General features: G+C 51.2%; 1 protein-coding gene across 4 annotated transcripts in view; it reads left to right on the plus strand.

The window, feature by feature from the left end:
• Nucleotides 1-23,971, plus strand: part of TMEM108 (transmembrane protein 108) — a 206,721-nt gene extending 182,750 nt beyond the window's left edge. For all 4 annotated transcript variants that reach the window (XM_016224363.2, XM_016224362.2, XM_087824936.1 and 1 more), the window contains 3 exons: nucleotides 12,538-13,947; nucleotides 21,888-22,042; nucleotides 23,631-23,971. In XM_016224363.2, the coding sequence (XP_016079849.2) occupies nucleotides 12,538-13,947; nucleotides 21,888-22,042; nucleotides 23,631-23,753 (1,688 nt within the window). In that variant the 3' untranslated portion in view covers nucleotides 23,754-23,971. The remainder of the gene's footprint in view (nucleotides 1-12,537; nucleotides 13,948-21,887; nucleotides 22,043-23,630) is intronic.
• Nucleotides 23,972-26,053: the final 2,082 nt, after the last annotated feature.

Here is a 26,053-nt window from a genome sequence, read left to right on the forward strand (position 1 = left end):
TCCAGGACACCTTCCCCGCAATTCCCTCTCGCCCTCCCTTCTCCTGCACCCCCCACCTTCTTGCTACGCTCTGGTCCTCCCCTCTCCTCCCTTCCCATGGTCTTCCAGGTCGGATGGTTCGTTGGGATGGGGAAGGGAATGGGGCACATAGGGAGAAAGTAGCACAAAACAGAACGCCTTGAAAAAACACTTGAAAACTGTAACTGAAACCTTCCCTATCTCAAATCCTACCACATTCTTGATCAAGAATTGGCAAACTACAACCTGCCACCTCTTTTTGTAAATAAAGTTTTATTAAAACAGCCACACCCATTTATTGACATCTTGTCTGTATCTACTTTCACACTCCAATGGCAGAATCGAGTAATTGCGACTGAGACCATATCCACAAAGCCTAAAATGCTTGCCCTCTGGCCCTTTACAGAAAAATTGTGGACTCCTGGTCTAACTAGGTGTTTCTGCAAAACATTAGATAAGTGTTACTGCGAAGAAAGGGATTCTCAGTTCAAATAATGTTGGAAACCCTGCTTTTTAATTACGGAACCTCTTAGAGCCTTTAATAAGCTAATGTGCCTTGTGAATTTCTGAGAGGTAGCCGAAGAGTGCAGTGTTTTCCTAAGTTTATTTGGGGACCCTTTTCTCTCAGAGCACTGATGGGTACTGAGTGCTTCAAGAACACACTTTGGGAAATGGCTCTTTAACAGTATCCGAGATACATTATTAAGTAAGTGAAACAAGATGTACCTGGTACACACTCGTCTGTATAAAAAGCGGAGGGGGAAATGTAGTGGTTTGCTTGTGAATGTTTCAATTATCTCTTGAAAAGTCCATAGAGAACTGGTAACACTGCTCACCTTCAGGTGAGTTGAAGCTGGGAGGGAGGTTTTCACTGTATTTATTTTCTGCATTTTGACTTTTGGATTGTGCCAATGAATATACTTTATTACATAAATAATCAATCTGTCCATCAACATGATTGAATTTTAAAACAAATATAAAATGGTAAACCACTTTGGAAACAGTTTGGCAATTTTTAACAAACTTAAGTATACAGTTACCATATGTCCCAGCAGTTCTACTCCTAGGTATTTACCCAAGAGAAATGAAAACATATGTCCATACAAAGACTTGGAAACAAATTATAGTAGCTTTATTCATATAGTCCTACACTAGAAATAACCCAAATGTTTATCATCAGATACATGAATATACAAATTGGAGCATATCTATTTAATGGAATACTACTCAGCAATAAAAAAGGAACAAGCCACTGATACATGCAGCAAATGGGCAAATTTCACAGCTGTTTGGATAAATTTCACAGATGTTATGCTGAGTGAAAACCAGACACAAAAGATCCTATCTAAATCCACTTACGTGGAAATCTAGGACAGATGAAACGAGCCAATTGTGATGGAAACCAGATCATTTTTTGCCTAAAGTGGGTGTTGGGGAGATTTGACTACAGAGGGACAGAAGAGAACTTACTAGGGAGATGGAAATGTTCCATATCTTTAATATGGTGGTAGCTACACAGTTGTGTACATTTGTCAAAACTCAGCAATCTATACACTTTAAATGTGTGGATTTTATTGCATATAAATCATACCTCAATAAAGTTAATTCTAAAAAGAAAGAAATATCGCCCTGAACCACTGAAACGGAAGCAGTGAAAGAGGAAGGGGTATTCAGTAACTAGAAGACAGGTCACGTCAGTCCTCTAGAGTTATTATAAACAGGGTAAGTCTCTGCCCTACAGTGTGGGAACCCCAGAGAAATAGAAATGAGACCTTGCCCACATCTGTTCTCTGTTTATCCAGGCCAGCTGGGGATTCTGGTCTGGACACCAGCTCTGCAGGAGCAAAGCTGCCCCACCTGGCTGAAGGTCCTTCTCACTAGGGAAGGCCGGTGACCTTCCCTAGTGAGAAGTAGGGACGAGGGGGGAGGAAAGCCTTAGTCCCCAAGCACACACAGCCTAGAAGGCTGCGTTTCCAAATTCAATTGTGGAATCTAACTCATGCCCCAAACCTAAATTATACCTTAGAGTGTGGGCATCCTGTCTTGAAATGGGGAATTTGGCAATTTCACAAGGATGCGCAGCTGTGTGGCCCCAGCCGTTTTGTTCCAGGCAGACTGGAGCAGACAGTGAGCCTTTGGCAGCTGACAGGGCAGTGCCAGACAGCCTGCAGCCAGCCGCCAAGCCGCCCTGCAGGACGTGCAGGAGCAGGCGACAGCCCTCTCTGACGTCAGCCCTCCGCTTGGGCCTCTGCCCTGCCCGCCCCCTCCTCTCAGACACTGCCACGGGCCCTGCTGGCCACCTCCCCTCTCCTCAGCATGCTCTTTTGTGAGGAGGAGCGGTGGCTAAGAAATGAGCTTCAGACCGTCGGCAAGCCCCAGAGGGTGTCAGCTAAAAGCCCCCATGCTCTTTGTCAGTAAGGGACCCTCAGGCATGATCAGGCCAGGACTTCTGTCTTTTCCTTCTCCTCCTGGCTCCTGAGAGTTTGGAGGAAAGGGGAGACAGATGCTGGTGTGCGCAGGTCCCAGGACTCTCCAAGGACCCTTGCAGGTACCAGAGGCCCTTATGCTCGCTGAGGAGCCCACTGGACCAGACCCCAAGACGTGGGTCTGCAGGCTCTAGGGGAGTCATTTTTACTGGGTTTGTAGGTGACACGGGGGCTTCTCTAAGGAATGCCCAGGCCATTGATGGGACTGCCTCACAGCAGTAAGTCCTCCTGTCTGTCCTGCGTCCCTGTGGCTCTCATCAGAACCTTCCAGAGCACACACCCTGAACCAGAAAGCAATGCTGGGGCTCGTCTCTAAAACCCAAATCCTGGCAAACACTCTTACCCAGTCCTTTAGAAGTGTGGAAGGAAATGAAGGGCAGTTTGCTCATATAACTAGAAACAGAACCTGCAGGGTGGTAGGTGCAGCATGGAGAGGGCCTTGGGAGGTAGATGCAGGCAGTGGGTTCCATCTCAGCCTTCTCTGCCTCTCTCTCTCATATGGGTTGTATGTTTGTTTGAACCAGTTGTAAATCACTGAAACAAGCAAACGCACACATGCCCTTGCACTCATGCTCGCACACACACACATACTGCCACATCACCAGATTCACATTACTTACTGATTTCTGTTGTTGACATTGTCTACAAAGAAATAAACATCTGCAATTTTATAAGCTGCAAATAACTCCGATGCATGGAGTTACTTAAGTATTCTTTTACTCTCACATTTTTCAGAAAACATTGTGCTTCTAGTATGAGTCAGTGAGCTGAATTCTGGGGCTCTCAATGTTCAGGAACCTCCCAGCCCCAGGGAGTCCCCTAAATGCAGCAGAAACTGAAACCACAGTTACTTACTGTTGAATGCCTGGCACTGTGTGGGGCCTTTCTGCCTCTCAGTCTTATATTCCCACCCCTGACAGCACCCTAAGTTAGGGTTACCATCCCTGTTGTCCATCTGAGGAAAACAAAGCTGAACTAGTTTGCCTGAGATCCCCCAACTCACCCAGATTGCACCTACATCCCACTGACCCCAGGCCGTGCCTTCCAGCCACACCCGTGACTGAGAACTCTGTGGGGAGCCGGGCCCCAATATGGATGGGAACAGAGTGCCCTGGGAACACTGGACAGGGAGCCCAGTTTCTGTCCAGAAGAGGTGAGGGATCCTGACCTTGTCAAGATGAAGTGACAGTTCAAGTTGGGTTCCTAGCAGGAAAGGGCTATGGGCAGAAGTGTTCGATGAGGATGGATATATGTATCCGTGCCCAGCACCTTCTCTGGCTTCCATGTGCAAAGGACAGGGTAGTCTAGCCCGGTGGTGATGATAAATCAGCTCTGATTTTCATGCAGACACTTCCCTGGTCAAGAAGGTTGTCACTGTTTAGATCACAGGGGTGACATTTACCCTGACCCCTCAGTTAGAATCTGAACAGGCTAAAAAACCATGCGTTCAGGTTGTTAGACTCCCTGACCATTTCACCTCCAAACTCCACTCTTTGCGAATATTAAAAAACGTGAGACTCAGGTAGGAATATAGATAGATGCAGCCATAGTCATGGAATTTTTTCCCTGTCTCTTTCTCTAAGAAGATCCAAGTGGGTCTGTGGGTGCATGATCTCACACAGGGTGCTGGGGAGGTTGCCTGCAAACCTCCCTTCAGCTAGGTCCCCTTCCAGGACCTACCCCAAAGGATGGCCCTTACACTGCCCCTGCTGTCTCGCCTCTGTGGAACAATTGTTTGTTAACTTTGGAATCATTTAAGCTTACAGAAAAGTTGCAAAGGTGAAACAGAGAGTTTCTCTGCATCCTGCACCCAGTGTCCTCTGTCCCTAACATCTCACATTGCTATGGCACATTTGTCACAATTAAGGAACCAAAATGGATACATTATTTTAACTGAAATCCATTCTTCATTCAGATCTCCTTCATTTTCCCCTAATGCCCTTTTTCTGTTCCAGGATCCCATCCAGGAACACCTCATATTGAGTTGTCCTGTCTCCTTAGGTCCCTTTTGGTTGTGACAATTTCTCAGACTTCCCTTGTTTTGATGACCTTGACAACTGTGAGGAGTATTGGTGAGGTACTTTCTAGAATTGCCCTTCATTGGGTATTTTAAGTGTTTCCCTTCTGATTAGACTGGGGCTGTAGGTTTGAGGAAGGGAAACTGCAGAGGTTTCTTATCAAGGGCACCTCACCATCACTTCATCACTGTTGATGTTGACCTTGACCACCTGGCTGAGGGGGTGTTTGTTGGGTTTTGTGCTGCAGAGCATGGAGCATTTTTTATGAGCCTTTCCTTTTAGTTTGGGAGAGGACAGGGCTGTCTGGACTGGTGCATTTGTGTTCTTTCTCGTGATGTCAGCAAGATGTTCCCTGAATATTAAGGATCCTGTTATTTTATGAGAAACCGAGTTGACCTTTTCATGCATCTCCTTCTGACTTTCATTTTTATTTGTTTGGGGAGAGTTTTCGAGAGAACACCTTCAGTGTGTGGATTTGTGCCCCTGTCATAGTTGATTTTCTCCCCCTGTAAGTTGGCAGCTCTTTGAAAGAAATGGTCACGTCTTCAATATGCAGGCTCCACATCCTCTCTATATATACTGTGAAATACACATATTAAAGTCATGTCTTCAACATTGGACTCCATATGCTGTCCTCCAACCTCCCCCCAGGCCACAAGGTACAGGGAGCTTCGTGGCACTTCTAGGATGCATTTGTTCCTTTCTTCCTTTGTAGCTGTGGACCAGAGAAATCATGATGCTGTAGAAAGAGCCCAGAACTGACATGTTTCCCTTTCCTTGAGTCTGGGCAGGAAAAGAGGGCAATAAGGGAATACAAATCAAAATCAGCCTGTTGAGCTCCAGCCCTAAAAAACTGATGCTGAAATCCAGACTGATGCTAAATACTTTCTCCATAGATGATATTCCAGCCACTGTTGCTGCCTAACACACCACCTCAAAACTTCTTGGCCTAAAACAATATTAATCATTCATCCTGCTCATATGTCTGTAGTTTGGGCAGGAATCCCTGTCTCTGCTCCACTGAGACTCACTAGGGGAGCTTGACCGAGGCTGGAAGGACCATTTTCAGGGTGGCTCCATCCATGGCCAGCTGGCTGTCATCTGGAAGTCCAGCTGGGGCTGAAGGCCAGGGGCCTCAGTTCCTTCCCACATGGTCCTCTTTGTGGACTACTCAGGCTTCTCACAGCGTGGCGCTGGCTTCCAAGAGCAAGCAACCAAGAATGAGAACCAGGAAGAAGCCGTATCACTTTTATGGCCTCAGAAGTCACATAGCATCTCCTCAGCCATCGTCACCAACGCACCCAGGTTCAAGGGGGGGAGCATAGACCCACCTCTCACTGGGAGTTCTGTTTTTAATTGTGACCATCACAGCTATTGCTATTGTTATGTCTGCCTGTGTTGTAAAGCACTCCCCTGCTCATGTAGGACATTCCTTTGGATCAGAAATCTCTGAGTCCCTAGGGTCTCAAGCAGCCAGGGTAAAAGTGACCTGCATTTTAAATTCTCATACTGCTACATGGTGGCTGTTTTGACCTTAGACAAATTACTTAACCCTGTGTTACAATGTGTATGATGGGAAGTCTTGGGTGGCAAATTTGTCATTTTTGCCTTGTTTCCTGCTCCCAGGAGAGGACCTGTGCTCTCTGTGTGTGTGTGTGCATGTTTTTGTTAGGGAGCTGTGATCTGTCTGCCGCAGAACTGCAGCACAAGGTAAATTCACGCTGGTCTGAGGCCATGGTGTGTCTGAGGCACACAGGCCCCATCTCACATGGATTTCTTGCTTGCAGTGCTTTGAGATTATACTCTAGGAAATGCAGTCATAGACCCCATCAGTTCAACTGTTGAATCAATGATCTCCAGATGTTTCTGGAACCCACCAGGTGATGGCCACAGGTAGCTCTAACCAACAAGCAGAACCTGTCCTTTAGCCTGTGATCAGAGCCATGGCCCCAGCAGGACTTGATGGAAGGGAATGTTTGGGATGTGGCTGCCTCGAGAGAGGGCAGCAGCCAAGATCTGTATCCAGAACTCGTTTTCATAAAGAAGCCAGGGTCACAGGCATGAGTGCCTCTTATGAGCAGTTGCCAACTCACCCTCAGGTCAATGAGGTGTATTTATTCCTGAGTAAGAGAAACTGTGCTCTGAGGAATGAATTTGTGTTTGGTCTTTAAAATGAAAGGGAACATTGAAGTCGAGGGGATGGAGCCCAATGGAATACTGGGGCACGGTGATGGAAAGACAACGCTGTAAGTTCGGGGCATCATTGAGACTCGGGGACAGTGAGTTGGCCTGGGTCCCTCCCAGCCCTAACCCTGCATAGTTGGCGTGGCCCAGGGCAAGTCATTCCACTTTGTAGGGCTTCAGCCTTCTCATCCATAAAATGAAAGAGTTAGACACCAGAGGTCCTAATCAAAAGTCCATTCCAATTAAAAGACGGTCATCTTGAAATTAGAAAATCCCATTTCCTAGCAAGATTGTACGTTACTGCCCATGTAGGAAGCAGACTCCCTGATGGTCAAACTCTGTATGCTATGGATTCTCTTTTCTTGTGTTGTTGAAACATGAGATGCAGAAGCTAAATTTCCAAGCGTTCTGGTTACCTGTGGCTGCCAAACAAATCACCCCAAAACAGTGGCTTAAAGGAGTAACCACCATTCTTTTGTTGGTAAATGTCAGGGCTGACTGGGCTCAGCTGGGCAGCTCTCACTGGGGGGTCTCCTGTGCAGTTGCTGTCCAGCAGTGGCTGGGGCAGGGTCCTCTCCTCGGCTGCTTCACTCAGATACCTGGGGCCTGGCAGGGCCTGGAGCAGCGGGGCTCCTCGGGCCCTCCTCTCCCTCTTCCTGTGGCCTCTCCACATAGGGGCCTTGAGGGACCTGCACTTCTATGTGTGGCTGAGGCCCCCAAGAGGAACCTTCAGAAGCTGTGTGACCTGGTCTGCTCTGGCTTCGGATGTCATGTGGTGTCACTTCCGCCTTATTCTGTTCATCGGAGGAGGCCACAAGGCCACAACAGCCCACCTGGGTTCATTGGGAGGGGAAGCCGACTCCTCTTCCTGGTGAGAGAACTTGCAAGTCCGGTGGATCTGGGAGGGCCAAGCTGCCTCGCTTAGTGATGGGGGATGGCTTGAAAGACTTCTCAGGCTTCTTGGATTGCGTTGGAGGGGTGAGAGGAATGGAGAAAATAACTGGCAGTAGAAGCCTCGTTTAATGGGGAGGGGGCCTCTACTTAGAAGAGGAACATATTTTAAATTACAAGGGAAATGAGCTAGAACTCTGTTTATATGTGTAAGGGGAAAGGTATCCGTGTCGTAAATATATCTCGTGTGTGTGGGTGCGTAAGCAATTTTAAGAGAAAAACCATACTGTTAATTAATTGAGCATTGGTGTGCATGAGGTACCAGGCTTGGGGAAGAGGAGAGAAGTAAAGCAGTGCTTTCCAGCCTTTTATTGTACCACCCGAGTTCCCCCCAGCTACTTGCAAAATAAAGTTAATTGACGGGATTGTTCGAAGAGCACCCAGTGTGTCCTGTAAACCCCTGAAATAGAGATAGAAGAAAACAGGTAAGAGGGAAGAAAAGTCAACAGATAAATAATAGAAAATCCGTTCCCAGAAGATTGTGGGTCATTGCACTTGATTGTACAGAGCAGCCTGCGGGGTGGGCATTGAGAGAAAGTGGCTGAGTGTATAGACCCTAGAGCCAGGTGGCCAGGTTCAGATCACAGCTCACCATTCTCCTGCAGTGTGAGAGCAGGCAGGTTCCTGTGCCTGTCTGTGCTTTTCCCCAGTTGCCACAGGGAGCTAATAGCAGTACCTGCCTCGTCAGGTTGTTGTGAGGACTGTGTCAGGACAGGCTTGGCCCTGCGAGTAGCACGTGGTGTGTAGGAAGCACTCAGTACATACCAGCCATTTCTCTCTCCACCACTTCCCTCCTTACCTTATGCCAGATGCAAACATCCTGCCCAGTATGGACTGTGGGCAACCGACCAAATAAGCAGAAGGAGCGGGGCCTTTTCTCCCCCTGGGCCCCGAGATCGTTTATGCATTGGAATTCTAGGTAGGAGGAGGCCTCCGTGGACATCTGGGCTCCCATCAATCAGTGGGTTCCCACCCCACGCACACACTTGTCCATATCCCGACATGCTTTAAAAATCGGTTCCACATTTAAAGCACGTCAAACTAGATTTTAGTTTTATTCTCTCCTATATATTTGGAATTAGAACCTCAGAGGCCATTATGCAAATCAATGTAAATGACATGCAAAGAGGCCCATAGACCGAGATGGTAGGGAGCAGAGTGAGCAGGCAGTACAAAGGGCCTTGGGCCAAAATTTGCATCTGTCAAGGGGTTGAAGGCCTTGCACAGCTACTGTGACAGTAGGCTGCCCTTTGCACTCTGTTGTGCCCAGGAGGAGAAGTCAAAGTAAACCCGGGCCTGATTTCCCTACTGAAGGTGACAGTGGAGGTTGAAGGTGTTTGGACAGTGCAGCATTGTAGCCATTTTTATGATGCAAATGAAAAGTTGCTTTAAAATAATAGCTAAGATCCGGGCAGTGTCCCCAACCAGCTGTGTGTTCCTGGGCAAGTCACTTCACTCCTCCCCTTATCCCCTCTGTGAGTGAGGAGATGGAATTAAGATACCTCCAGGGCCCTTGCACTGTGACAGCTACATGTCTTCCCCCAGGTGAAAACTCTTTGCAGCCAGGATGGCAGTATCCATTCATTGTTCCAAAGGTTTACTCTAAAGTCCAAAGAAGAAATGGTGACGAGGTCATTTAACTGTCCTCCTAGAGAGAAAACTAACTTTAGGGTATGCAAAGGAAACAGATTTCCTAACATTGTAAGTCTGACAGCAAGAAGGGTTCCAGTCAGATACTTCCCAGCTGGAAGGGTTCTAGCCCCTGGGATGCTCCTGGCAGGAAAGTCAGGGGAATTTCTTTCCCTGAGTTTATAAAGACCAGGATGGGTTAACCCCTCTGCCTCTAGAATGCTGCAAAGTCCTGGAGGCCAGGTGGCTCCTGTCCCACCCAGGCCTGTCACTGGGGTCAGCTGGGGGCTCTCTGAAAGCTTTGCCCTGCCCTTTCTGCTGCCACAAGACCGCTGTGTCCTTGGCCTCTGGCCTCTAGTTGTATCCAACACATCTGGTGCTCTGCCCAGGAATTCTCTGGGCTCTTAATCTTAACTCCAGCTGTTGTGGCAGCCACCAACTGAGTGCAGGTGGAACCAGACGGCCCCTCCCTGACTCAGCCCCGTGGGTGGTGCAGGCTAGAGGGAGTGCAGTGGAATGAGCCTTCAGGGAGCAGCCTTTGGCAGTAGGGATGGGAGCTGCAGGGTGCGTGCTCTTCTTAAATGGACAATTTGAGGTGCATCTACTCAGCTCCTCAGAGGTCCCCGGCGAATTTGAGTTGCTCACTCTAACCAGCTCATAACTTGCCCTCGGATTGACTTTCCTGTTTCACTCACCTCAGACCAGACCTCCACAGCCGTCCCCTCAGATCACTTCCCAAAATAGACTACCTGCACGCAAGCCCCTGCCTCCACCTCTCTTTTTTGTGGGGTCTCTAATGTAAGACACTTACTCGGGCTGCCATAACAATGTACCATAGACTAGGGGCTTAAACAGCAGCAATTAGCTTTCTCACAGTTCTGGAAGCTGGAAGTCCAAGGTCAAGATGCTGACGGTATTGGTTTCTAATAACACCTCTCTCCCTGACCTTCCGAGGCTGCCCTCTCGCCGCGTCCTCTCGTGGCCTTTTCTCTGCACGGGCATTCGAGTATCCCTGATGTCTCTGTGCCCTCATCTCCTCTTGTTGCCACGACACCAGTCAGCCCACAACCACGGCTTCCTTTTACCTTAATCACCTCTCTAAAGGCTCCACTTCCAAACAGCCACTCTCTGAGGCACGGGGCGCTAGGGCTTCAATATAGGAATGTGGGGGTACACAGTTCAGTTCATAACCACACTTATCGTGAACCAAGGCACTCAGGAGCCAAGCAGAGGCTTTTAAGGGAATGAATGTCCTCAAAACATCAGAGGTCTCCATACCAGTTCTTAGGTCGCCCCTGTGCTTTAAGCTGCAAGGGGAGGCTGACCAAGCCGGAGCTGGCTGGAGCATAGCTGTACGTTGTTTCTTGGTCCCCTTCCTCCTCCTCCCATGTCATTGGTGATGTTTAACTGGGAGAATTATGCATTTGGGATACAGCCTTGTTTCATGTACTTCTGATACTGCAGGACTTCGAACATGTCACCTAATCTCCCTGAGCCTCAGTTCTCTGCCCCAGTGAGCGGCTGAGGATTGAGTCACATGTGAGAGGCTGGGCTGGAGCAGGGCACAGTAAGCAGCTCTCAGGACTGGCTTGCATAAGCAGAGCGCACTGTCGATGTACGAGCTAGGTCATGAATGGACGTTTAGAAAAAATAGGTGGTTCAGGACAAATTGCTGGTCCTAGAGATCATGGGTGCCACAGTTTTTGTTGGATCCGCAGTCCCTCAGCCTCCCCCAGCCCCAAATTGAGTAGTACAGGGTAGGGGGACACTGTCAACTCCAAGACCCAACCCCACACCTGGAGGTGGCCCCAGGCTTGATCCTGGGCCTCGTGTCAAAGGCCTGCCAGGAGATGCTCTCCCCTCTGTGCTTCCTGGGAGCTCACAGAGCCCCTGCCTTCCCCAGTCAGCAGCTTTGCTGATTGTCCCAAGCTCCCAGGAATCACCACCTGGGCCCAGCTTCGGCCATCAGCCCTGCTGGAATGTGGTAGGGGAGAGATGCTCCAAGAGAGTGACCAGATAGAGACAGTTTCTGCTCCACCATTGCCAGGCAGCCAGCAGGGCTGAGGTAAGGGCATGAGAGGGACCAAGCAGGGCTCATATAAGCAAGCAGGAGTTCACAGGTCAGAACAAGCCTCAGAGGCCACTCCTCGGCAGGACGGACCGGATCTTTCCAGGCCTCATGTTGTTCGGGGGTGACCAGTCTTCCAGTCTGTCATCTGAATAGATCCGTGTCTCACATTTATGTGAGGTATTATTTTTAAAGATAGGCACATGCTGTTGTGATTAATAAAATCCACACATATTTAGAATTTTTTTAAATTTATGGTTTTCTTTTTGCACATTTTCTCAATGAACTAAAAGCATATGCACTGACCATCAGGCAAAATCCATTTCTTTCTTTTAATGCTCAAAAGCTCCTTCTCAAAAAGTCTGGGCATCACCAGGGATTTCCCACAGAGTTCAGCCAAGTGAGTGCCATGGGAAAACAGGTAGCACCAACGACACCATAAAGCCAGCTGGCCTTCCTGGGACATTTCTCCCAGTCCCTTGTGCTGGTACTGTGCAGGCATCTGGCCTGGTCACCTTCCTCTGGACCCCTGTCCCCTCTACCTGTCACTCTCTAATGGCACCCTGACATCCGTGCTGTGTTGTAGGTTTGTTCTGGATTTGTGCAAGCTCACTCAAGAACAGAGACTGCCCTGTTCGCTTCTGTCCTCCAGGGTCCAAGAAAAGGCAGACCCTCCCTGTTTGTTTGTTGAGTGGGCCTGACTGGACAGAGGTCTGGCAGTTTTGTCTGGTGCATGAAGGGCAGATTGAGGAAAGACATGGGAGCCGGTTGGCTCCGCCCATCTAAGCCTTCCTCATCCCACTCAGAGTGGCTCCCACAGAGCTGGCCTTTACCGCTCCTGGCTGCAGAGGGCCAGCAAGGCACTCAGTGTTCTGAGGAGCTGCCTTGGGCAGAGGGCTGGTGGCATTGAGGAGGCATTTGGAAAAGGATGGGCCTGGCCAGTTTCTTTGTCTCTGTTCCCTGGGACTGGGTTCTCTTCCCAGCAGTGCTGGGTGGCACCTCCCTAACAGACCCACCCAAATCCACATGATCTGGGTCTGATGAGGCTCAGGGCATCAGTGTGGTCTCAAGGATGCTCCAGTGTTTCCCTTGAGTTCTAGCGCATTGCAGGTTCCCAGGTTAGGGAGGCCCAGGCGCTGAGCTGCTCCTGGATTTCACCTCTTCTCTCTGTCTCCCTCTCAAGGCTTCCTCCTGACCTTGGCACTGACTGAAGCTCTGGTGTTTGCTGCCCAGGAACCGTCTCCCGGGGAATCTCTTCAGGTCCTACCTTCAGGCACCATGGTGACAGCACTGCTCAGCTCTACCAGACACTCATCCCTGGCAGCCATCCCCACCTCCGTGGTGACACTGAGCCCCCACCCTGATGGGTCCTTCTCACAGGCTGAAGCCACCACGGCAACAACGACACCCCATCCAGATGGACATCCTCCCCCAAACACCGTCTCTACCATTATGGATACAGCGACCACCCGCCATGCTGATGGCCCCCAGACCACCGAGCCCCTTTCTGCTGCCATGGCAACCACCTCCTCGCACTCAGAGGGCCACCTCCTGGGGGAGGCTGGGCCCACCGTCCTGCTGACAAAGCCAGCTGCAACCACCAGCCGCCCCAGCACAGCGCCCCCCCGGGCAAACACGCGCAGGCCCCCCAGACCTCCCGGCTCTGCCCGAAAGGGGGCTGGCGGGTCACGCCCTGTCCTCCCTGCACTCGGCGGCCACGGGGGAAGGAAGGAAGGCCAGCGGGGCAGAAACCAGAGCTCCACACACCTGGGGCAGAAGCAGCACCTGGCAAAAACCTTTCCGTTCTTCAGAGGCAACTCCACAGGGTCTGCGGAGCCTGAGCCCTCCACCCTCACCCCCAGGAACCCACCCTGGGATTACTCCTCCTCACCACAGATCCAGACAGTGGCCCCAGCCACGGTGCCCAGCAGGACCACGTGGGCACCAAGCACTACCCCCTTGGTGCACGCAGAAGACAAGCCAGGCCTTAGCAGAGCAGACCCAGGGGGTGGTCCTACCTTCACCAGCCCAGGAGCGCAGCCCGATGCCACAGCAGCCTCAGGTGCCCCTGCCAGTCCACAAACTGCCCCAGTGCCTTCTCAGCACCCCCGTGGTGACCCACATGACAGCTCCAGCCACAGTGACTCCTGGCTCACTGTCACCCCTGGAACCAGCAGACCTCCATCTGCCAACTCGGGGGTCTTCGTGGCCGCCACGGGGCCCACCCAGGCTGCCTTCGATGCCAGTGTCTCAGCCCCTTCCGAGGGGCTTCCTCAGGGAACATCCTCAATGACATCCTCAGCCCACCCACCCGGGGTCTCAGAAAGCACTGTCTCCCCAGCCGAGAAGGAAGCTGTGGCTGCCCCCACCATGATCGACACAGTACCCAGTCCTCTCTCCACAGTGGTGTCCACGGCCACAGGCAACTTCCTCAACCGCCTGGTCCCTGCAGGGACCTGGAAGCCTGGGACAGCAGGGAACATCTCCCATGTGGCCGAAGGGGACAAACCCCAGCACAGAGCCACCATCTGCCTGAGCAAGATGGACATTGCCTGGGTAATCCTGGCCATCAGCGTACCCATCTCCTCCTGCTGTAAGTGCCGTGCCCTCTCCCCACTCCTCCCTCCCTTCCTTCCTCTCCCTCCACCAAATCAACTTGCCTGGCCCCAGAATCCCTTTGCCCCAGGGTTGGACAGTCCCCACCAAGTGGGCTGCAAAGCTTTTCAGAATCTCAGGAAACAAGGAGGCAGGACAAGAATCACGGATTGTCCCTGCCCCTGGTCCTCAGCTCTGCCAGGCCACTGCTCAGGTGCCCACTGGTCATAAAGGCACAGCTGGGGAGAGCCCTGCAGGGAGTCCAGTTTAACCTTGCATTTTGCAAGAAGAAACACCAAGCTGAAGAGGCGGTGTGGCTCACGCAGGACCCCAGAGTTAGTGAGAGGCAGGCTGGGATGAGAGCCCAAAGTGCTCGTCTCTCAGCCCAGTGCTCTTTTCAGGACACCACCCTGCCCTCGAGGGTAGCGTGTTCCTGCCTGTAGTGACAGGGCAGCAAGACGCCTGGGTGAAAGTGGGCACTTGCACATTTACAGCAGAGCCCTCACCTCCCTCTCCTGCATCACTCTCATCTTCCTTCCTGTCTTTCCTCCGCTCCCTCATCTCTTTCCCTCCTCTCTCTCTCCCTACGCCCCCAAGAAAGAAGAGGCGATGGGCTTTGATCTTGCAGGAAGTTCTATTAGTCCTGGCAAAAACATAGTGCTTGCAGCTAAACTGAGGCTGCAGAGTTACCTGTGAATTGAGCCCTTCCCTCCCTCAGTGTTATGTGTTCACGGATGGTGTGAGCTGGATGCGTGTGGGCTCATTATAGTCTTCTGCTTCCCCTGATGTTGGTGGAGGAAGACTCTCCCCAGGTGACCCGCACCTCCTCGCGGCTGCCTGCACTCCTTTAATGAGGAGTTGGGAGGCTTCCTCCCTGATGTCTCCATAAAGAACTTGATGTCATCGCTCTGGACCTTAGGGCTCCCTTTATGTCTTCCCCAGGTACCTGAGTCTGGATTCTTAGAGTTTCTGTGATAACCTCCCAAGAATCCTCCCTGATCTCAGCCCCACCCCCAAACAGTTAGCATCCAGCCTCCCTCTGAACCCTCCAGGTGAGAAACGCCCTGTGCTCCCCACTCCTTGGACACCCCATTCTCCCTCAGGTGGCTACTCAGCTCTCTTGGGAGCCTGTCATTTGCCTCCTTGTCATTTTGATGCTATGGTCCTAAGCCATGCCCTCTGAAACTACACAAAACCAGCCAGCCAGCCACCCCTGAAACATTTGAAATAGTGCTCTCAGGGTCAGTCTTCTCTTTTCCCAGCTGCCTGTCCCTGTCCCTGTCCCTGTATGTCTCTTCACGGGGCTGCATGACCCTGCCCTGCCCCCACCACCTGCCCCTCTATCTGCCTCCAGTTTATCCTGCTCCCCCAGGAGGGAGAGGACAGCATCCAACATGCTCAGCCACCAGAGGGGATTGGATGGAGTCCTCTCTTCAGGCAGCACACACCGGCATCAGCATTGTTGGGTGTGTTGACTGTCACGTCCCACCATGGTTCACCCAGATCTCCAGAGGAGAGAAGCCCCAGAACCTTCCCACAGAGGAGGCTGTAAGCCAGGTCATTGATATCAGGGCAGGGGGTGTGCCTCTAATGAACACGATTTCTGCTTGGCATCAAATCCCAACAAGATCCTTTTCATCTAGATTCTGGATTCTTTCCAGGAGCCTCCGCTCCCAGCTCTCTGTCTCCTTCCAGCTGATAAGCAAAAACAACTTTCCATGTCAGGGGTGGGCAGCCTGCTCCTGCTCAGGGACCCAGTTCAAAGAAAAGTGAAAATGTTTGCAGGTTGCATATTTTACTGTTTCATGAGGCAGCCTTATTGTCTCTCATGGAGACATACATGTATTCTTAAAACTGTGATTGCCCACTTCTAAAACAGAAGACTGATAGTGAGGAAATATTGCACTATTAGCCAATAAAGAATTAATAGTGGTCAAGCAGAGAAGTAACCACAGTAGAGACAGCTTTCTAACTTTCCATTCTAGAGGCTCTAGTTTATAAAGTAAATTCCCATTTTTAATCATTCCAGCCTTAAAACAGACTGGCCAGAGGAAAAAAATAAAGACAGAAACAAGGAACACATCTTACAGGTGGGGAGTAAGTCACCAGATGAAGTGACTGCCCAGGACCCCCATCACACACAAGTGCACCCAAATCTGGGGGTAGAGTCTGTTTGTCTGATCGAACACTATTTCCTGAGTGCCCATTATGTGCCAGGCACTGTGCCAGGCACTAGGGAGTCAGAGATGTGTGATGCGGCTCCCCCAGAGCCCTCTCCCCGCCTGGCTTCCTCTTTGCCTGGGCCAGACAGCAGAGAGTAGATCTAGCCTTGGCCCCTACAGTGCACACCTGGGTTTTGCAATTCTAAAAAGACTTCTCCAGCCCTTTTGCTATGTATGAGTGTGAGATCAAATCAGATCTTACTGCAAAGCAAGAAAACCCATGAGCCGCCTGAGCTGTGCATAGTAACATCAGCCTAGATAGAAGCAAGGACGCAGCCTGGAACCGCACCTCAAGATGCTTCTGGCACTGACAGCCTTCAGGTGCTGGGGACAGGACATATACTTCATCAAGGATGGTACAAACCGTTTTTCAGAGTGGACTGTTGTAGCCCCTGGGAACCTCACACCCCACTTCCTTTGGCGTCTGTCCTGCATTTCCATTCACCTGAGCTCGCTCACCAAGGCTCTGCCTCAGCTCTGGCAGCCTCCATGTACAGCTCCCTGTCCTCAGCCATGGCCCTCACTTCACCTGTGAAGACCCAGAGGAGAGGAACATTAAGATAGGATACTTGTCAGACTGCAGAACACGGTGCTCTTTCAGAGCTCAAATGAGGGAGTATCCAGACTGTTTTCATAGCTCTACCCCACTCTAGTCATCAGGTGAGCAGACCTCTTCCAGATCTAAAGGGACCCCCCCACCCCCATCTCAGACCTTCCCAGCAGCAGCATTTATCCTAAAGCTCACTCTACAGCCTTCAATGAAGAGCTACCTCCTTTGCCATTTTCCCAGGCAGTTCGGGCAATCTTGGTGGTAGCAAAGTACATGCACAGATTTTCTCACATCTGGCTTTTCAGATGGGCCCTGGCCCTGCTTTTCTTCATCGTCCAGAAACCAGACTTCAGATGGCCTGGGCGGGTGGGTGACTCCCCTGCTCTGGCAGAGGCAAGGGGCAATCATAGCAAACCTCAGGCCTGCCCAGTGGGGATGCCATCGGTTCCCCTGCCCGTCCAGATCTGAGCCCTGCCCAATGGCTGAAGAATGTGGGCGCCAGGACTACGGAATGCTTTATCTCCTGAGCCAGGCCAGAGACAGCCACGCAGGGTTTCAGATGGCTGAGAAGCAGAACTGATTGGATCCAGGCCACATGGGGCTAGGGCAGGGGAGCACTGTGGCTCCTGAGCTGGTCTCTGCTGCCACCCTCAGGACACAAGAGCCACCACCTCCTGAGGGAGTGCCTGAGCCTGGCACTGAATGGATCCTCGCTCACCGCTGTCAGCCCCTGGGTTCTCACCAGGAGGTCAGCTGTGTGTCTCCAGCAGGCTCCCTGGCCTGTCCTGCACATGCCTTGAGAATGCCTTCACCCAGCCTCCCTGGGAAGATATGGGGGAGCAAGGCCAGCTGCATGCTTTCATCACAGCCCAAGCTGAGCCTGGCCAAGGGAGAAGCGGAGAAGCAGAAGCGGAGCCACACCTCCCCACCCCCGTGTGAGGGCCCAAGTGCACCTTGCCCAGAGCGTCTGCTCCCTCCCACACGTGTGGTGAACGTCACTGGAGTGTCCACGCAGAATTCAAAGAGACCTATCCGTGTGCACAACGCGGCTCTTGGCTGCATTAGTTGTTCTGTGACTGGCAGTCAAGTCTGAATGTATGTGTATAACTTTTACTCACAGGCCCCAAATGACTAATTGTGTAAGAAAACCTGGGTCAGAGTTACTCTTTCCCATGAAAACACTAGAAGAGATTGGGCTGAGAAGGAAGTGTGAACTGTTCGGCTTGTCTCCCTGGGGCTTCTGAGCCAGTTGAAGGAGGGGGGGAGCAGCCTTAGAACAAGGCAGGGTGTCCAGGTGTGTCACCTCAGCTGGCCAGTGCCATGCCTAGGCTCACAGCTCTGCTCTGCGCCTCCCAACCAGCACCCCCTGGTGGGGACTTCCTCAGGCTTCTTCAGGCCTATTCCCACTGGCCAGGATGGGGAGTCAGACAGTCCCCACCTGGTTGCATCAGGTCCTTGGCCTCATGTCCAGCCTGGCCTCCTTCCATACCCTGAGGCCCCTGGACCTCGTCCCTCAGCCTCCAGGGAGGGAAACAGTTGCCCACAGCCTGGCTCGCACCTTGGTTTGGCACTCTTGACCCCTCCTTCCCTTGGGGGTCTCAGATTTCTCATGTACAAAAAGAAGGGGCCACTCTGAAGTATGTCAGTGCTCCCTGTTCTCTCTAACATTTCCTAACCATAGACCTGCGTGGATCACTAGAGAGGAAGCCTTGTGTGACAGGAAGACTTGGCTTGAGAACCAAACACACCTGGATGTCATCCCCGCTTCCCACTCACAGCCTGAGAGACTTGAACAAGTTACTTAACCACTGATCCAATGTCTTCTCGCCTGTGAGAAGAGTGCTAGTGTTCACTGTTAGTCTGGGGCCTTCAGGAGGCAGACACCAAGACAGGATTGGGCCTCGAGAGGTTTATTGGGGAAACACCTGTGATAGGTAAAGGAAGGCACAGAAGCGGTGGTGGGTCCAGAGGGCAGCAGCTGGGAGGTCCCTGAGCTGTGCTCCCTGAAGCAGGAGATCTGAGTAAAGCATTTTCATGGCTGCAGCACCCACTCCAGAGACCTGCTGTGAAAATCAGAGATAATGCCTATAAGGCCCTGTCACAGTGTCTGCCATAGAGAAGGTGCACAATCCGTGGTGGTGGTTGTGTAGCAGTTACAATTCATCTTCTTGTTAGGATTTGCTGTGTGTCTCCAACAGGCCCTGGAGAGGCACTCTTAGCAGGTGTTTGGAAAGGTTGAACCCTCAAGGGACCTATAGGATTTCATTTCTATTTCCTATCATACAGTGAGTCTATCCTTGGAATCATACCTCTCCCAGAAATGTCAACACAGGACCCAGGGCTCTCCGTTAAAATCAGTGACCCTTCTCCTTCCTGCTACACATCTGACAAGTTATGGATGACCCCCATGGACATTCCTAGGAAGCCCGAAGAACTTGCTTAATTTTCGCTCCAGTTTTAAGACTTGGGGGAATAGAGATTTCCTGCCTCCTCTAGAGTCTTGACCACTGTTGCCTCTGGAGAAACAGAGAAGTTGAAGCTTTTAACTAAACTGGAAAGGAGGTGGCTAACACCTTGTGTTTGCAGAGAGCTGTGTATTTACAAAGTGCCTCATATGCCTAAGGTACGTTCCCTCCAGTGTCCAGTACAAATATGGGATGGCAGAGACCTGGGTTCAAGTTCCAGTGATTAGCGGGTGAGCAGGGTCAGTTTTGTTAACATCCATGAGCTTCAGGTGCCTCCTCTGGAAATGGGAAGAGTAGCAGTACCTTCCTGGACAGTCACTTGTGGGTAAAAGTAGACGGTGAAGCACCTCAGTCGGCACTGGGAATATATTAGACTCCATAAGTCTGAATTGTACTTTTCCTTCTTGGATACAAGGTCAGGTTGCTGAAATAATGAAAGTTCTAAACCACAGGTGGAGCCTTGGCCTTGAGCCACCCAACAGTCATGCAGCCCAGTTTTCCTTTGTAGGTCCCTGCTGTGGAGGAGGCTGGGAGAACACGGAGACTTTGGTTAACTCAGCACCTTCTGTGTGTCAGGCAGAGCGCTAGGCATTTTGCATTCGAGGGCTCTTTAAGTTTTCTTACAAACCTGTGAAGTCCATAGTAATCACCTTCATGAATCGACTTACCTAGTCAGTGCTTCCTGTTGAACCCAAGTCTTTGGACTCCAAGCTCATGCTCTTTCTATAGCCAGGCCGGCTTCTAGTATGTCAATGAAATGACAATTGAGAGGCACTGAGAAGCTCTGAGAGAGAACATGTGAAGGAGAAATCTAGAACCAGAACTCCCTGTTCCAGCCCCCAGGCCATCCCACAACAGTGCCACCCTTCCCACGGATCCTGGTCCCACAGACCAAGAATTAGGAGCCAGGGCAGAGTGGGCTTAGAGGGAGCACAGGACCGGTGGCAGAAGGGATCAGGGGACCTTGATCCTGCAGCCTGTGCTGGCCCAGGTTCAGTGTGGCTCCATTGCAGCCTCAGCCCCCTCTATGGCTGTGGCCAGTGTGACCCCCCAGGCTCTTTAGCATCCCGGTTCCGGAGCAGGTGGAAAGTAGGACCAGTGAAGAGCAAAGACACCAGAAACACTCAGAAATTTTTTTTTTTAACTTTTTAAGGGGACCCAGAAGAATGGTGAGCAAATGAGAAGTCTTTTTGACCAAAGCATATGGATGAAACGGAGCCTTGCCAGATCTCTTCACCTTGTCTGGAGGTCTTGGGTTGAGATGCCAGCTGGGAAGAGAGCTGCAGAATTCCCCCATCCGGGAGAATTCCTCCCACAGAGGTCTGGGTGTGGGCTCTGAGGTCTCAGCCTGTGTGGGCGGCAGCCTTTGCAGCTACCCCACACCCTGGCACCCACAGACCTGGTACTGGCCACTTAGTCTGCTGTGGACAGAGGTGGCCCTCTGCTGCCCTCTGGTGGCCATTGCCATCATGGTGCCAGCCTCTGGCCAGCTCAGCTTGGGGCTCCCTCTCCCCAGCACAGGTGGTTGGCACCTCCAGGATGTTGGGTGCAGCCCTTCCTACCCCTGGTCTAGAGTTTCAGCCACCTTATAGGAGACACCCAGTCTTCATCTACTGGCTTCTCCCAAAAGAGATCCTGTCACCCTTGTCATTGCATCAGCTGTCCCACTGTGTGAGCCTGGACAGGCCATCCCAGCTCGCCAACAGCAGAAGTCTTTCTTGTTTCCCCAAGTTACTCTGTCCACCTGGTTCATCAGCAACATCCAAATGTACTCCTTTCTCCCTGGGACCCCATGAGTCTCAGAGATCAAACAAACAGTTTACACATCTGTGTAGAGCCCCCACCGGGCTCATCTGTGCTGCCTCAGTCTTCAGCATGTTTTGTGAGGCAGAATCATGGACAGTGAACAGCACAGACTTTGGAGACCAGATGTCAGGGTTTGTTCTTGGACAAATCACTTCACCTCTCTGAGTCTCAGTTTTCCTGTCCCACCAAATGAGCGTGGCCTTTCCCTGGAGCAGACTCAAGGAGTAGCACTGCTGTATCCACAGATAACTGAAATCACATCCAAGCCTCTTGCCCCACGCCCTATGGACACAGACTCTAAACACCACTCTGGCCTCATCTACCAGGAGTGAGTCCGCACTCACTCCACTCCAGCCAGGCCACTCTTTTCTCACATCAGACGTGTCCCCACTCCAGGCCCTTTGCACATGCTATTTTCTCTACGTGGAGCACACTGCACGTGGCTAGCTCCTCCCCCATTCTATTTTTAGCTCTAAGGTCCCCTCTTCAGGGAAGCCTTTCTCATGACTAAAGCACTCTCTCCCCCAACCCACCTCCGTTGTCTCTCTCCCTTCACCCTGTTTTCTTTTCTCTGAACAGTTGTCACTATCTGAATTTACCTTATACATTCATCTTGTTTATTACGCATATATTGTCTGATCCTCTCTGCACTCCATACACACCCTAGAAGGGAAGCTTATGAAAGCAGGGCACCCTTGTCTTTTTTTCCACCCCAGCACCTCAAACAAGGCACTCAGCACATACAGGTATTTGTTGAACAAATGAATTAATGAATGGGGTAAGTGGCTGAACATATGGCCATCACAGCTGCTCCTGGAGACACATCTGTCACTTGGGAATGCTGGCTCCGTACGTGTCACCTCCCTCCCCTCTCTAATCTGGACCCTCTCCACAGCTGTCCTGCTGACAGTGTGCTGCCTGAGGAGGAAGAAGAAGGCTGCCAACCCCGAGAACAACCTGAGCTACTGGAACAACGCCATCACCATGGACTATTTCAACAAGCACGCGGTGGAGTTGCCCAGGGAGATCCAGTCCCTGGAAACCTCTGAGGTAAGGAGCTCCAAGCCTAGGGGTGCCCCCTGGACATGCTGGCCCTGCTACCGGGAAAGTCACAGGCTCCAAAGAGAGCTGTGGAGCATCTGCCCACACCTAGGTGCCTTGCTCCTCAAAGCGTGGTCCACGGGCCAGCAGCAGCACCCCACAGGCTGCAGGCCCTGCCTGGCTCTACTGAAGCAGGATCTGCGTCCTCGCAAGACTCCCTGGGTGCTCTGTACACACGTTAAAGTTTTGGAATCACTGTTTCTGGGACTTTGGGTTTTTAGGAACAAGTCAACAAATATTCATTGAGGACCCATTTCGTGGCAGGCACTCACCAGGGACTGAAGGGGAGAGCTTGCTCTCAGGGAACCTAGATTTCAATGTGATTGAGGTATGAACCCCCAAGTACCACTGAAAAACAGAACAAACTAGGGGAGATACAAGAAGAGTTACAGAGAGCTGTGGACACCGCGAGGAAAGTCTTCACAGTGGAGGTGCCAGGAAGGATAGATGGATTTCAGGAGATATTCCAGCAAAGGAAGTAGCCTGAGTAAGGGGGGGGCGGGGGGGGTGCTGAAGGAAGCATTTGCCCCAAACTGACCTGGCTGGTGAGAGAGCTGGGCTTGGACCCAGGCCTCTGACTTTACAGTCTGTGCTCCTTCCTCTCTCACAGGGACGGTGGGTGGAGGCCAGGGTGCAGCAGGAATGGTAGGTGGGTGAGGCCCTGCCTTGAATGGGGCTGAATGGACTTTAGTCTTGGGCAGCAGAGGGTCCTTGGAAGTTCTGAGTTTTGTGTGACCTGGTTTTAGGACTGTTACGCTAATGGCTGGTGAAGGCCCTCTCTTTGTGGTCAGTGAATGGACAGGAAGGGTAGGAAGGGCGGTTTAATGGATGGACAAATGGAAAGTAGATAAACTCGGATGCCGTAGAGATGGCCCAGGAGGGTGGCAGCCGTCAGAGTGAAGGCGGTGGGCCCTGAGAGAGTGGTTCTGGGGATGCACTGCCCTCTTCCCCTGCAGTTGCTGGGGTGACTTTTATACACATAAATGTGGTCACATCAAGCCCCTGCGCACCACCTACTGTGCTATCACACAGATTCAGATCCGTTCACCTCTGCTCTTCTAGTGCTACAAGAAATGGGGCAAAGATTCCGGCCAGGCTTTGGGAGAACTCGGGAGGGGAAGAATTAGCCCCTCGAGGCTCTGGCACGCGGGCTAGTGTGCGGTGCGTCGGGGAGGGAAGGCAGCAGGCCCCCAGAGGCCTGTGAGGCGGGAGAAGAGGCGGCCGAGTGCGCCGGGTGCCTGCTGAGGCAGTGAGCCGCGAGGGCGTCGGGCAGAGCGCGCCCTTGGGCTTTGGCAAGGAGAGCGGCACATCTCTGGAAACCTGACGGGCTGATTCAGGAAGCAGGAGAGCTTTTCTAGAAGTGGCTGTAAAAGTGTGAAAGAGCAGAGAGGGCTGTGCAGCTCGGCTCTGGCAGTGAGAACGAAAAAGGTTTACCAAGCGCCCCCACGTGCAAGTAGTTGTCCCTGTGGGTCGCGCTCTTTAAGGGCCACCTCGTGCGTCCTCCCACTCACACCGCCTCCTCCCTCTGTCTCCCCAGGACCAGCTCTCAGAGCCCCGCTCCCCAGCCAATGGCGACTACAGAGACACTGGGATGGTCCTTGTGAACCCCTTCTGCCAAGAAACACTGTTTGTGGGAAACGATCAGGTATCGGAGATCTAACCGCAGCCGCCCTCGCTTTGCCATTCCCTACCTTTTGTCTCTAAATTATAAATATACAAATATATATTATAAATATAATCTTTGTGTAACCCTGACTTCATGAGAAACATTTTCAGCTTTTTTTCCTGAGAATTGTCAACATCTTTTTTATAAGTGTGGTTAAAAAACCTTTACAGAACGACCCGTGGCTTTATAAAATAAAGGTATTTCTAAGCAAAGCAGTTGCATTGATTGCCTCTCTTACTAACTGTCCTCGAGCACGTGGGGTTCCCAGCAGCCCCAGGCAGGTGAGGGAATGTCACGTGCATGGCCCTTGAGTGATTTCTAAAGCTCAGGTTCCTCTTGATACCATGTGACCGCTGCCTCCCACTCCTGTGCGGAGGAGAGGAGTGCCCCGGAGCCTCACACGGGCACACTGACTGTCGGGCATAACTCCATCGGAGCAGCCGGGCAGGAGCAGCAGCCCGTCAGATAATCCATGAAGTTCATCAGCAGCCTAAGGCCACGTCCCCCTAACATCACTCAGCAGGGACCTTCCGCTGTGCTAATCACAGGACCACCTTTCCCTGGCAAACAAAGGCTCCCCCGACACATGCCTGCGTCCCCTGCAGCACCCACATCTGCAGTCATACTGTGCCTTTCTCCAGAGAGGGCGTCGATGCGGATCTGCCCGGGCTGGACAACACTGGCCCTTCAAGGACCGCACGTTCATGGGGGTTCAGCTTCGCTTTCCCAAAAGGCCATCGGATCGTACCCCTGAGGAGCATGTCTATGAAGAAGCCTTGACATGTGGACCTGTAACTTTCTAAATTATCCTGCAATCTTACAGAAACGAGGTGGCCAACACAATCGCTTGGGAGAAGACTCATCCCACGCCACCCCCCTCCATTGTAGAGCTGCTTGGGGATCAGCACATGGACCTGCCACCTGGCTCTCCTTTCGTGTCCCCCTGCACTGCTCCCGCCATCGGTGGGCGGCCTCCCCCACCCACGCTGCATCCAGCTCGGTTGACAGGCGTCAGACCCTCAGAGGCACGAGGGGCTTGCGGAGACGGCTGCTTCTCCATTTCTCCCCTATAGATAGTGGCTGGGACAGAAGACAACTGCTCCGACACTTCCTTTCTCTAAAAGAAAAATAGTTTGATAGTATATATTTTGAATATAGATGTTCTTATAGTCAGATTGGGAATTGAACTTGAATGTTGATCCATATGTTTGTGTTGTTGCTGTGGTCTTTTTATCATGACTTTTTTCTTTCTTCCTACGTTTTCCTTTCAAAAAAAGATGGCCTTCAAAAATGTGTGTTCTCAATGTTGTACGAACGTACTTAACATGAGTTTGGTGGTTGTCTCTCTTTAAAGACTTCAACCCACAAAGAAGCAGGTTAAATGTTGCTCTGAGATTCATTCTCTAGTGAGCTGCTGTCTGGCATTTTATCTTTATGATATTTCTGTTAGCTGTTACATTAATCTATCAATGTGTGTGTGTATATATATAGACAGAAATCTGTTTGTAAAGTAAAATTTATATATAATATATGTAATCAAAGGTGCATATGTTATATATACATATGTGAATGTATGACTTATTTTTCTGTATCAACAGAATTCAGCTACCATGTATATATAAATAAACTTATTTTATTAGCCAGAGGATTACGTTGCTGATACATTTTGCATTCTTTTCATTTTAAAATAACTTTTAAGCCTTCCTTTGTTACCAGTACCACCTAACATCCATCTGTATCTTTAATCTACTTTAACTGTAAATTGGGTTTTATGAGAATGGCGAGCTAATAGGCTTAGCAATTTATTATTTGATAAGACAAAGCCTTTACAACATGTTGTGATTTCTTCAAGAGAGAATCATCCCTCTCAGGTCTTTGGAGACACTGGTGTCACTGAGGGTACGTCCCCTCCTCCGCCTGCCCCTCCCCAGGACTCGGGCTTCATCTTAAATATCTCAGGGTCCAAGAAAGCTGGAGCTAACCTGGCCGTGCGTGTTACCATTTATATGGTACAGATATAGAGGGTAATGGTGCCTAGGCAACCCCTGCCAAGAACTCAGTCGGTGGCTAGAACCCTTCATTCAGCCTTGAACGACACATCCTGGAATTCGCAGGAATGCAGCTCCTCCGCGGCCCGGTCAGCATCGCCTGGGTTCGGACGTTGTCATAACGCAGTCTCACGGGCACCGGGGCCCTCCCGGGTGCACGAGGTGGCGTTCGCAGCAGGGATACCATGTCTAAGGAACGAGGGGTACCACCAGCCTATCCTGGATCAAGTTGGCTTTTTAATCTGT

Source organism: Miniopterus natalensis, chromosome 15 (assembly GCF_054644295.1).
Source record: "Miniopterus natalensis isolate mMinNat1 chromosome 15, mMinNat1.hap1, whole genome shotgun sequence".
Lineage (NCBI taxonomy): Eukaryota > Metazoa > Chordata > Mammalia > Chiroptera > Miniopteridae > Miniopterus > Miniopterus natalensis.